This window comes from Bombina bombina, chromosome 9, assembly GCF_027579735.1.
Source record: "Bombina bombina isolate aBomBom1 chromosome 9, aBomBom1.pri, whole genome shotgun sequence".
NCBI lineage: Eukaryota > Metazoa > Chordata > Amphibia > Anura > Bombinatoridae > Bombina > Bombina bombina.
In genome coordinates, this window is record NC_069507.1 from 145378563 (window position 1) to 145392846 (window position 14284).

General features: G+C 39.8%; 1 protein-coding gene across 1 annotated transcript in view; it reads left to right on the forward strand.

Annotated features, from left to right (window-relative positions):
* Nucleotides 1-14284, forward strand: part of LOC128640089 (TBC1 domain family member 12) — a 483074-nt gene that overhangs the window by 379478 nt on the left and 89312 nt on the right. Inside the window, exons 11-12 of the mRNA XM_053692423.1 lie at nucleotides 6150-6278; nucleotides 10885-10994. Coding sequence (XP_053548398.1) covers nucleotides 6150-6278; nucleotides 10885-10994 — 239 coding nt within the window. The remainder of the gene's footprint in view (nucleotides 1-6149; nucleotides 6279-10884; nucleotides 10995-14284) is intronic.

The window sequence follows — 14284 nt, forward strand, 5'->3', positions numbered from 1 at the left end:
CGAAACAAAACGAGAAAGGAGAAACTATAGGGTGCAGTGGTGACTGGAGTTATAATTTAAAATTTAGAACCTGCCTCAAAAAAAGACAGGGCGGGCCGTGGACTGAACACACTACAAGAGAAATAAATTTATCAGGTAAGCATAAATTATGTTTTCTCTTGTTAAGTGTGTTCAGTCCACGGGTCATCCATTACTTATGTGATACCAATACCAAAGCTAAAGTACACGGATGATGGGAGGGACAAGGCAGGAACATTAAACAGAAGGAACCACTGCCTGAAGAACCTTTCTCCCAAAAACAGCCTCCGAAGAAGCAAAAGTGTCAAATTTGTAAAATTTGGAAAAAGTATGAAGTGAAGACCGAGTTGCAGCCTTGCAAATCTGTTCAACAGAGGCCTCATTCTTAAAGGCCCAGGTGGAAGCCACAGCTCTAGTGGAATGAGCTGTAATTCTTTCAGGAGGCTGCTGTCCAGCAGTCTCATAGGCTAAACGTATTATGCTACGAAGCCAAAAAGAGAGAGAGGTAGCCGAAGCCTTTTGACCTCTCCTCTGTCCAGAGTAAACGACAAACAGAGAAGAAGTTTGCCGAAAATCTTTAGTTGCCTGTAAGTAGAACTTCAGGGCACGGACCACGTCTAGATTATGCAAAAGACGTTCCTTCTTTGAAGAAGGATTAGGACATAATGATGGAACAACAATCTCTTGATTGATATTCCTGTTAGAAACAACCTTAGGTAAAAACCCAGGTTTAGTACGCAGGACTACCTTGTCTGAATGAAAGATCAGATAAGGAGAATCACAATGTAAGGCAGATAACTCAGAGACTCTTCGAGCCGAGGAAATAGCCATCAAAAACAGAACTTTCCAAGATAAAAGCTTAATATCAATGGAATGAAGGGGTTCAAACGGAACACCCTGAAGAACTTTAAGAACCAAGTTTAAGCTCCACGGAGGAGCAACAGCTTTAAACACAGGCTTAATCCTAGCCAAAGCCTGACAAAAGGCCTGGACGTCTGGATTCTCTGCCAGACGCTTGTGTAAAAGAATAGACAGAGCAGAAATCTGTCCCTTTAGCGAACTAGCGGATAAACCCTTTTCTAAACCCTCTTGTAGAAAAGACAATATCCTAGGAATCCTAACCTTACTCCATGAGTAACTCTTGGATTCACACCAATATAAATATTTACGCCATATCTTATGGTAAATTTTTCTGGTCACAGGTTTCCGAGCCTGTATTAATGTATCAATAACCGACTCCGAGAAACCACGCTTCGATAGAATCAAGCGTTCAATCTCCATGCAGTCAGCCTCAGAGAAATTAGGTTTGGATGGTTGAAAGGACCCTGAATTAGAAGGTCCTGCCTCAGAGGCAGAGACCATGGTGGACAGGACGACATGTCCACTAGGTCTGCATACCAGGTCCTGCGTGGCCACGCAGGCGCTATCAGAATCACCGATGCTCTCTCCTGTTTGATCCTGGCAATCAGTCGAGGCAGTAACGGAAAAGGTGGAAACACATAAGCCATGTTGAAAACCCAAGGGGCTGCTAGTGCATCTATCAGCACCGCTCCCGGGTCCCTGGACCTGGATCCGTAGCACGGAAGCTTGGCGTTCTGGCGAGATGCCATGAGATCCAGTTCCGGTTTGCCCCAGCGAAGAATCAGTTGAGCAAATATCTCCGGATGAAGTTCCCACTCCCCCGGATGAAAAGTCTGGCGACTTAGAAAGTCCGCCTCCCAGTTCTCCACGCCTGGGATGTAGATCGCTGACAGGTGGCAAGAGTGAGACTCTGCCCAGCGAATTATCTTTGAGACTTCTAACATCGCTAGGGAACTCCTGGTTCCTCCTTGATGATTGATGTAAGCTACAGTCGTGATGTTGTCCGACTGAAACCTGATGAACCTCAGTGTTGCTAACTGAGGCCAAGCTAGAAGAGCACTGAATATTGCTCTTAATTCCAGAATGTTTATTGGAAGGAGTTTCTCCTCCTGAGTCCACGATCCCTGAGCCTTTAGGGAGTTCCAGACTGCGCCCCAGCCTAGTAGGCTGGCATCTGTTGTTACAATCGTCCAATCTGGTCTGCGAAAGGTCATTCCTTTGGACAGATGAACCCGAGACAACCACCAGAGAAGAGAATTCCTGGTCCAGATACAGTAAAGGGGACAGATCTGAGTAATCCCCATTCCACTGACTTAGCATGCATAATTGCAGCGGTCTGAGATGCAGGCGCGCAAATGGCACTATGTCCATTGCCGCGACCATTAAGCCGATTACTTCCATGCACTGAGCTACTGATGGGCTTGGAATGGAATGAAGGACACGGCAAGCATTTAGAATTTTTGATAACCTGGACTCCGTCAGGTAAATCTTCATCTCTACAGAATCTATAAGAGTCCCTAGGAAAGGGACCCTTGTGAGTGGAAACAGAGAACTCTTTTCCACGTTCACTTTCCACCCATGCGACCTCAGAAATGCTAGAACTATCTCTGTATGAGACTTTGCATTTTGAAAACTTGACGCTTGTATCAGAATGTCGTCTAGGTACGGAGCCACCGCTATGCCTCGCGGTCCTAGTACCGCCAGAAGCGAACCCAGAACCTTTGTAAAAATTCTCGGAGCCGTAGCTAACCCGAAGGGAAGAGCTACAAACTGGTAATGCCTGTCTAGAAAGGCAAACCTTAGGTACCGATAATGATCTTTGTGAATCGGTATGTGAAGGTAGGCATCCTTTAAGTCCACTGTGGTCATATACTGACCCTCTTGGATCATGGGTAGGATGGTCCGAATGGTTTCCATCTTGAACGATGGAACCCTTAGGAATTTGTTTAAGATTTTTAAGTCTAAGATTGGTCTGAAGGTTCCCTCTTTTTTGGGAACCACAAACAGATTTGAGTAAAACCCTTGCCCTTGTTCCGTTCGCGGAACTGGGTGGATCACTCCCATCACTAAGAGGTCTTGTACACATTGTAGAAATGCCTCTTTCTTTATTAGGTTTGTTGATAACCTTGACAGATGAAACCTCCCTTGTGGAGGAAAAGTTTTGAAATCCAGAAGGTATCCCTGAGATATAATCTCCAACGTCCAGGGATCCTGTACATCTCTTGCCCAAGCCTGGGCGAAGAGAGAAAGTCTGCCCCCCACTAGATCCGTCTCCGGAAAGGGGGCCCTGTCTTCATGCTGTCTTAGGGGCGGAAGTAGGCTTTCTGGCCTGCTTGCCCTTGTTCCATGACTGGTTGCCTTTCCAACCTTGTCTGTAACGAGCAGTAGTTCCTTCCTGTTTTGGAGCGGAGGAAGTTGATGCTGCTCCTGCCTTGAAATTACGAAAGGCACGAAAATTAGACTGTTTGGCCTTTGATTTGGCCCTGTCCTGAGGAAGGGTGTGGCCCTTACCTCCAGTAATGTCAGCAATAATTTCCTTCAAGCCGGGCCCGAATAAGGTCTGCCCTTTGAAAGGAATATTCAGTAGTTTAGATTTAGAAGTTACATCTGCTGACCAGGATTTAAGCCATAGCGCTCTGCGCGCCTGTATGGCGAATCCGGAATTCTTAGCCGTAAGTTTGGTTAAATGCACTACGGCATCCGAAACAAACGCATTAGCTAGCTTAAGCGTTCTAAGCTTGCTCAAAGTCTCATCCAATGGTGCTGTGCGAATCGCCTCTTCCAGAGACTCAAACCAGAATGCCGCTGCAGCAGTGACAGGCGCAATGCATGCAAGGGGCTGTAATATAAAACCTTGTTGAACAAACATTTTCTTAAGGTAACCCTCTAACTTTTTATCCATTGGATCTGAGAAAGCACAACTATCCTCCACCGGGATAGTGGTACGTTTGGCTAAAGTAGAAACTGCTCCCTCCACCTTAGGGACCGTCTGCCATAAGTCTCGTGTGGCGGCGTTTATAGGGAACATTTTTCTAAATATCGGAGGAGGGGAAAAGGGCACACCAGGTCTATCCCACTCCTTGCTAATAATCTCTGTAAGCCTTTTCGGTATAGGAAAAACGTCAGTACACACCGGTACCGCATAGTATTTATCCAGCCTACATAATTTATCTGGGATTGCCACCGTGTCACAATCATTCAGAGCCGCTAACACCTCCCCTAACACACGGAGGTTCTCGAGCTTAAATTTAAAATTTGAAATTTCTGAATCCGGTCTCCCCGAATCAGAACCGTCACCCACAGAATGAAGCTCTCCGTCCTCATGTTCTGCAAATTGTGACGCAGTATCGGACATGGCTCTCGTGTCATCGGCGCGCTCTGTCCTTAACCCAGAGCTATCGCGCTTGCCTCTTAACTCAGGCAAATTAGATAATACTTCTTTCATAACATTAGCCATATCATGCAAAGTGATTTGTAAGGGCCTTGATGTACTTGGCGCCACAATCTCACGCACCTCCTGAGCGGGAGGCGAAGGTACTGACACGTGAGGAGAGTTAGACGGCATAACTTCCCCCTCGTTGTCTGGTGATAATTTCTTTATCGGTAAAGACTGACTTTTATTTAAAGTAATATCAATACAATTGGTACACATATTTCTATTGGGCTCCACATCGGCTTTTAAACATAATGAACAAGCAGATTCCTCTGTATCAGACATGTTTAAACAGACTAGCAATGAAGCTAGCAAGCTTGGAAAATACTTTCAATAAGTTTACAAGCAATATAAAAAACGCTGCAGCGCTTTTCAAAAACACAGTTGAATAACAATGAACTAATTCAGTTATAGCCAACAATTTTTAACAGTAAATGTATTAATTAGCATAGGATTGCACCCATTAGCAAAAGGATGATTAACCCCTCAATACCCAAAAACAGATAATCAAATTAAGATTTAACGCTTTTATCACAGTCAAACACACTGTCACAGGTCTGCTGTGACTGATTACCTCCCTCAAAAACGAATTTTGAAGACCCCTGAGCTCTCTAGAGACGTCCTGGATCAAGGAGGAAGAAGCAGGAAGACTGTGCTAGAATTTTAACTGCGCAACAAGGCGCTCAAACAAGGCCCCTCCCACTCATATTACAACAGTGGGAGACCTGATATAACGGTTTCTATGCCATGTGGAAAAAAATCATGCCCAAAAAGATTTATCACCAAAGTACCTCACAAAACGAATAACATGCCAGTAAACGTTTTAAAAACAAACTTTTTCAATGTCATGCAAAGTTATCACTAAGCCTGCTACCAGTCGCTTCTACTGCAGATAAGGCTTAAGCATTATTTCAGTATTAACAGTATTTTCTCAGTCAAATTCTAGTCCCTAGAAAATAACTCAACTGCGCATACATTTATCAGCCTGATACCAGTCGCTACTACTGCATTTAAGGCTGTACTTACATCATATGGGTAACAGCAGTGTTTTCTTAGTCAATTCCATTCCCAGAAAATATTGTACTGCACATACCTCATTTGCGGGGGACCCCGCATGCTATTCCCATTTTCTGAAGTTACCCCACTCCTCAGAATGTCGAGAACAGCCAGTGGATCTTAGTTACGTCTGCTAAGATCATAGAAAACGCAGGCAGATTCTTCTTCCAAATACTGCCTGAGATAGAAAAACAGCACACTCCGGTGCCATTTAAAATAACAAACTATTGATTGAATAATAATTAAGTAAAAAACTCCAACTCCTCTCGCGACCTCCTTCTTTGTTGAGGGTTGCAAGAGAATGACTGGGTATGACATGTGAGGGGAGGAGCTATATAGCAGCTCTGCTTGGGTGATCCTCTTGCAACTTCCTGTTGGGAAGGAGAATATATCCCATAAGTAATGGATGACCCGTGGACTGAACACACTTAACAAGAGAAATGTAGGCTCTGTCCGTCCCAGCTTGATAAATCAAGCCCATAGAGCCAAAGAAATTGTCAATCTCCTTAGCATATCTTAGTATGCTCTCATGAAAATGAACTAAGTTTCAACAAAGAAAATTAGGTACATTTGACAATAAGATGTAAATTAGGATTTATTTATATTTTGCGTTTCATTTTAGGATGTGTACACAAATACAGAATTTATTTTTGTATGTTCATTTTTCTTTTTTAATGAAATGTAATTAGGTGAATGCAAAGCAGAGCAGGTGTCATGTTTTCTAAAACTTCATCCTTAATACATTTCCTTTTTTCTTCCTCTTCCTACAAACCCGTTGCAGGTTCAAGGCATGTCTTTCATAGCAGCAGTACTTATTCTGAACTTAGAAGAAGCAGATGCATTCATAGCTTTTGCCAATCTCCTAAACAAACCGTGCCAGCTGGCCTTCTTCCGGGTGGATCACAGCATGGTAAGTCATACCAATATCTAGCTTCCTCAATAGACTCAGAAAGCTATTCTTCATAGTGGACTGATTAGCAGTGACATAAAGAGACTCTCTTTGTGAGGGTGTCTAAGCCTTTTGCTAGCCATTCATTCCTTAAAGCAATAGTATACACCAATTTTCATATAACTGCATTTAATAGATACAACTATAAAGAAGAATACGCACAGATGCTGGTCGAAAAATCCACTATAAAACCTTTTAAAAACTTACTTAGAAGCTCCCAGTTTAGCACTGTTGATGAGGAAGTCTGGGACACCCACTGAAAGGGACTGGGTAAACAAAAAAAGCAGACACTCCCCCCTCCCCTGCATATGAAAAGACAGATAACATAAACGGGAGCCTGCAGGATTCTGTAAACGCGTGTATACATCTGGCATTGTGGGGCTTGGTTAGGAGTCTGAAAATCAGCACAATGTTCTTAAAAAAAAAAAAGCAAAACTATACATTTTTATAAAAACACCAGATGGGCCATATAAATGGATCATCTACAAAACATTTATGCAAAGAAGAATCTAGTGTACAGTGTCCCTTTTAAAGGGATAGAAAGGTAAAAAAAGGTGCATAGGTGCATTTCAATTTAAAATAGAAGCATGTTTGCAATATACTTTAATTAGCAAAAATGCTTCTAGTAAATGTTATGACTGTTTTTTAGTGGTATATGCACATATCCTGTGAGGGCTCGTGCACCAGTATTTAAACACCATACCTACTCCAGAGAGCTGGTTGTGGTGTGTATTGCTACTGAAGACATAGTTTTTGTCATAAGTCACCACTGACTCTCTCTGAGAAGGTCTAGTGAATAGTGGTGTACAAGCCTTTACAGGATACGTGCGTATGCCACTGAAAAAATAACTTTTAGTAGAAGCATTTTTGCTAATGAAAGTATAGTGCAAATATTTTATATTTCAAATTGAAATGCACCCATGCACACTTAATTTTTTATATTTCTGTCCCTTTAATTTTTAAGATACCTTTATGCACATCCCAGGTATTCTTCAGTTCCCTTATCATATTTGGCCAACTTGTCTTATTTCATGAATCGGATTTTAAACAACTTGTCCAGTTTACTTCTGTTATCAAATTTACGTCATTCTCTTGGTGTGAATTGTTAATGGAACAGCAATGCGCTACTAGGTACTAGCTGAACACATTGGATGAGCCAATGACAAGAAGTATATATGTGCAACTACAGCTAGTTCACAGCAGTGCATGGCTGCTCCCGAGTCTACCTGGGTATGCTTTTCAAGCATAGCAAGAGAACAAAGCAAATTAGATAATAGAAGTAAATTGGAAAGTTGATTAAAATTGAGTGATCTGTGTAAACCATGAAAGTTTAATTTTGACTTTACTGTCCTTTTAACACCTTTGTTGCAAGTTTATCAAAAGTCACTGTACTGCCACTTTTAAGGTGTTATCCATTTGTTGTAGGAAACAAACAAAATGCTACTGATCTATAAACTCCAAAAATACTGTCTGGTGCACACCGGGGCAAGAACTGTTCTGCCCAAATCACAGATAGAAAAACAATAAATGGCTGCACTTGATAGGGTAGAGAGTTGAGATAAATTCCGTGGAACAAATATTAAAAATACCAGACTATTGTTTAATAAAGTGTATTTTATTTATTTTTGCTTAGTTTCCTTGGTAAGCTTTGTTGAAAGCATACCTTGGTAGGTTCAGTAGCAGCAATGCACTACTTGTAGCTAGTTGGTGATTTGTCGCTGCAAATATATACCTCTTGTCATTTGTTCACTGGATGTGTTCAGCTAGCTCCCAGTTTGTGCATTGTTGATTGTGAGGTTTACTCATCAACAGAGCATACCAAGATAATAAAGCAAATCTAATATTAGTAGTAAATTGGAAAGTTCTCTAAAATGTCTTGCTCTATCTGAAGAATGAAAGTTTTTTAATGGATGTGTCCGAGTCTGGGCTGCGAAACAATGCAAAATTTTCCAACTAAATTTACCTGATTTCAGTTGTGTATGCAGATTGTTTGCAATCTAGTGATCGGTTTACTTTTTTAATGTACAGCAAAAACAAATAAAATAAGTAATGTATTTATATTGCAATGTTAGGATTATAGTTCACAAGGCAGAACATGCTGTGATCTGAGATGTCATCGCAGAAAATGCAGCACGTCTGCAGAAAGAACAGGACACATGCAGGAACTGTAATCACTTTTGCTTCGCAGTGCTGCTCCACCTCAGACTGTTCTCTTCAAGCAGCACTGTACTCTGGCTGCATAGTGTAAGTTTTCCTTAGCACTGCTGCCAAAGTGAAGCGCTGTTTGAAGAGAGCAGTCAAATATAGTGCAGTGCTGCAAAATGTCAGCACATTGATTGATGATGGCTCCTCCCAGTGTGCAAATCTGTGACTCCTGACTATAAGACATTCTTGTGAGCAATGTACCTTTTTTATTTTCTGCTAATTTTCTATACAATTTTCAACTGCTGCAGTATATATATTATACAACTTAAAAAATGCTTTTTTTCTCCATTTAATCAACACATTGAAATTGAGCTGCTGCTTTACTGTAACTGCCATATTTAAAATTTAATTTCAAAATGGCCTACAGAAAATATTTCACTGAACAAAATCTCATTGCGGAAAGTGGAAAAAAAAAGTTCTGCCTTTGGGATTATAGTTTTAATTTAATATCTCTTAGTTGTTTAGTTTCAACTTATCAACACAAAACAAGTATTGTTCTTTCAATGGTCTTCAAGACTAGCAGTGATTGGGTGGCCATGTATATTTAGTGCTCCTGATTTGCTTATTTGTACAATAATCAAATGCTGTTGTGCATTAGAGCATTTTGTTATTGTAATCAATATATCCCTTTAAAGGGACATTATACACTAATTTTTTCTTTGCATAAATGTTTTGTAGATGATCTATTTATATAGCCCAGAAAGTTTTTTTTTTTTTAAATGTATAGTTTTGCTTATTTTTAAATAACATTGCTCTGATTTTCAGACTCCTAACCAAGCCCCAAAGTTTTATGAGAATACCGTCAGCTACCTACTCCAGCTTGCTCCTGATTGTGTAAAGGGTCTTTTCATATGTAAAGGGAGGGGGAGTGTCTTATTTCCCACTTGCAGTGGGCTTTCCAACTACCTTTTCAAAAGTTTCAGTTAAACTGAGAGCTTCTAAGTAAGTTTTTAAACAGTTTTATACTGAATTTTTATATCAGTGTCTGTGCATCTTATTCTTTATAGTAGTGTCTATTACATGCAGTTATATGAAAATAAGTGTATACTGTCCCTTTAAGCTAAATTTCACTGTAATGTGTAGCAGCATCTTCACTCAAGGTTCTTTACCAAGTTCAAAAGTAAAATAAGGTAAAAAAAACAATGGTTCCTCTTTTTCCCTTTAAAATTATCACATTACTGATTTTGTTATCTTTCAAAAAGGCTGTATTAGTGATATGACAATGTGATTTTATTTTCTATTATTTGTATTATTCTTAAAGGGCCATTGTAGTGTATAAAAAAGACATGCTCTAATCTGTAATTTTAAGACTTACCACCCTGCAGCATTGTGTGTTTAACCCCTACAATACACAGTAGAAATACCGCTTGGGACTCACAGTGCACTGCTGGTCCCGAGCGGTACTTGCCGCTGATCCAATCAGCAGTACTAGTTGCACATTTAAGTCGTTAACACTTTACTGTGATCTCATGGGATTTTACAGAAGTCTTGTGAGATTTCATAGTAAACTTCTTTAAACTGAGGAGGGAAATAAAGTGATTGTTCCTGCACATGCCATATGCACACTACCTTGCAAGTTATTAGAGAAGCATCAAGATTAGAGGCTTAAAGGGATAGTAAAGTTTCCAATTTCTTTTATTTAATTTTGCTTAGTGCCCTTGATAACTTTTGTTGCAAAGGCATGCCTAGGTAGGCTCAGAAGCAACAATGCATTACTGGGAGCTCGCTGCCGATTTGGAGGGTAGACGCATGCCTCCTGTCATTGGCTCAGCAGATTTGTTCAGCTAGTTCCCAGTACTGCATTGCTGCTCCTTCAACAAATGATACAATAAGAATGAAGCAAATTTGAAAATTAAATTGGAAAGTTGTTTGCAATTATATGTTCTATCTGATATATGAAAGAAAAATTGGGGGTTTTGAGATGTGACTACTGAGGAACTTTTGAGGTATAATTGCTTCCTTTTTTACAGAAATGCTGCATAGCCTTCAAGTGACTCAATATTTGGTTATGTCCCTTTAACTAGGTAGACTTGTCACAAGTTTGCAGCCCACCGCACATTTTTCTTTTAGCATTGGGCAACGTTAACATTCTGTATACATAGCACAATTTTCAGATACTTTCCAGTTAAATATGTTGTTTTACATTACGTACGTGTTCTGTTGATATTTGAGAGTAGAAGGAAGGTCATTTTAAAAGCTAAAACTCAAATAAAGGAATATTTGAGTAAACATTTGCTCAACTTTACTTTATTTACTGCGTGTTCTACAGAAATATTTTTTAAACTTGGGGCTGGAAAAAATGTTACTTCATATTTACGTCTCAGTGGAATTGACACATTATAAAACTATTTTATTTCCATAGATGCTGAAATACTTTGCTGCCTTTGAAATATTCTTTGAAGAGAATCTTCCCAAACTTTTTCTTCACTTTAATTCGTACAGTCTTACACCAGACATCTATTTGATAGACTGGTAAGTGAATTCTCATTCTTTGCAAGATTGTACAGCTTGTGTTTACTTCTGCTGACTGATTAGCATATCACTTGACACATTTTTATCAAACTTAGTAGCCAGCATATAAATGTGTGTAGAATAATGTAAAGAATTGAAGTACATCATTCTAGGAGCCAACGCTTCCTAGTTTTGTAGATATTTCACAGACCTTTATAGCAGGGCTCGACAAACCCAGGAGCCAGTGAGCAAAATGGCTCTTAGAATTTTACCCCTGGTTCCTAACCTTTTTGATTATTCTCCATTTATCTATATAAATATACCACTGTCTGTCTCCTAAAATTATGGCTTGCTCCTAAATTTTTAACAGATTTGTCAACCCGTACTTTATAGCTTTGCTGTATCAACATTTATCATCTTTATTTTTGCTTTCTTTTTCTCAAGAAATATCCCATGTAAGTATAATGATTCTTCATAAAATTAAATTTTTGAAATTACCCCTAACACCCTAAACTTAACCTGCTATAAACACCCTAAACCACTGAAACCCTCCTCTGTAAGTAACACGTCTAACAGTCCTACCCCCCCCCCATTGCACCTAAGCTAAGCCTTACTGCAAGTCCCCCATATACTAGGCTATCCCCCTTACCCTAAGACCCTTTCCCAAAGTTATTACATTTTTAACACCCCATTACAAGACTCCAATAACAAAAGCCTTCCCCAACTACCCTGTCAAAATAATTACTGAAATAAATCGTAAAATAATTAAGAAAAAAGACACACTTGAAAAGATAAATTACTTTAAAAGAAAAAGCACCCTAAAAATCCCTTTTCCCCAAAAATGTTTTTCAAAATATTGTACCCCCCCTAAAAAATATAAAAATGTACTTAACTTACAAAGTTTTCTGTCAAGGGGGTTCTCTGTCTATCTAGTCCACAATTCAGGGCTGTATGTGACCTTTTCCTGGAGTCCTCTAAATTGTCTGCCTCTCTCTCTGCAATTCTTCAGCTTTTAAAGTCTTCTCTAAGCTCTGATTTTCTTCCTATTGGATTGGAGTAATTGCTGTGTTTGTGTGAAAATTTTCGCATTCGTCCTACAACAAATGCACATCTCGGATAGTAATACAGTGGTCAAAAAAAAAAATCAATTTTATTGTCTAGCCAATAAAACTGATCATGAACATCATCATTTCCATTAGTCCTGTAATTCACATCCCCCCTTTCTTCCTTAGATACTCCCATAGAATAATATTCAGTACTTGTCAATGTAGTCTCAATCCCTTCTTGGAATAGCTAGCAAAGTATAAGAGAAGCTATACCGTATATACCTCTCCTTTCTGCTGGCATCAGTTAATTTCTTTCATAAGGTGGTGAGAGTCCACGATCCATTACTTCTGGGATTCAACTCCTTGGCACTAGAAGGAGGCAAAGATTCTCAAAACTCCAAGAGCACCTAATCCCTCTTACTTCTCTGGTATCCCAGTCTTATCTTTGCTTCCTCAGGAGGAAGGTGAAGAATAGAGGTACTCCAGATTCTACTGATTTGAGACAGATTATACCCCTCAGAGAGCAGACTACAAGGACAGAGGGTTGTATAGCGTACTGGGTAGTGACAGAATTACACTCTATGGGAGTTAGTCACAAGCCTACCACAGGTTTTGCAGGGACCTGTCCCTTAGGCTCCTCCTGTTGGGTCGTCATACTCCAAATTTGCTTTCATAACACTGGATGGGCTCTCTATTGGAAGCAGTCATACATGCTGTAACTTTAATTGCACGCTCCGGTTTTAATTCCGCTTTTCAGTTTATTTTAATGCTAATCAAACTTTTCTGTATTATATAGTAGACGTGCATTCAGAGGTTTTAGATACCTCTGAATGTGGAAGAAGGCAACTTCTTGTTAAAGTGCAACACACTTTGATCTGGATTTATATAGGCTTTTATCTGTTGTGTGTGTGTGTGTGTGTGTATATATATATATATATATATATATATATATATGTATATATATGTATATATATATATATATATATATATATACACACATTTTTTTTCACAAGCAGGTTCTTAGTTTATCCACACTATTGACAGCACGCTCATGTTCAGTTTGCACACTCTAGTCAAGTAAATAGATTGTTTGTTTACTTTTTTAATGTCTGGCGGTTTGGCAGTATTTCTTTCATGTAATTAGCAAGAGTCCATGAGCTAGTGACGTATGGGGGGGGGGGGATATACATTCCTACCAGGAGGGGCAAAGTTTCCCAAACCTCAAAATGCCTATAAATACACCCCTCACCACACCCACAATTCAGTTTTACAAACTTTGCCTCCGATGGAGGTGGTGAAGTAAGTTTGTGCTAGATTCTACGTTGATATGCGCTCCGCAGCAAGTTGGAGCCCGGTTTTCCTCTCAGCGTGCAGTGAATGTCAGAGGGATGTGAGGAGAGTATTGCCTATTTGAATGCAGTGATCTCCTTCTACGGGGTCTATTTCATAGGTTCTCTGTTATCGGTCGTAGAGATTCATCTCTTACCTCCCTTTTCAGATCGACGATATACTCTTATATATACCATTACCTCTGCTGATTCTCGTTTCAGTACTGGTTTGGCTTTCTACAAACATGTAGATGAGTGTCCTGGGGTAAGTAAATCTTATTTTCTGTGACACTCTAAGCTATGGTTGGGCACTTTGTTTATAAAGTTCTAAATATATGTATTCAGACATTTATTTGCCTTGACTCAGGATGTTCAACATTCCTTATTTTCAGACAGTCAGTTTCATATTTGGGATAATGCATATGAATAAATCAATTTTTTTCTTACCTTAAAAATTTGACTTTTTCCCTGTGGGCTGTTAGGCTCGCGGGGGCTGAAAATGCTTCATTTTATTGCGTCATTCTTGGCGCGGACTTTTTTGGCGCAAAAATTCTTTTTCCGTTTCCGGCGTCATACGTGTCGCCGGAAGTTGCGTCATTTTTTGCCGTTATTTTGCGCCAAAAATGTCGGCGTTCCGGATGTGGCGTCATTTTTGGCGCCAAAAGCATTTAGGCGCCAAATAATGTGGGCGTCTTATTTGGCGCTAAAAAATATGGGCGTCGCTTTTGTTTCCACATTATTTAAGTCTCATTTTTCATTGCTTCTGGTTGCTAGAAGCTTGTTCTTTGGCATTTTTTCCCATTCCTGAAACTGTCATTTAAGGAATTTGTTCAATTTTGCTTTATATGTTGTTTTTTCTCTTACATATTGCAAGATGTCTCACGTTGCATCTGAGTCAGAAGATACTACAGGAAAATCGCTGTCTAGTGCTGGATCT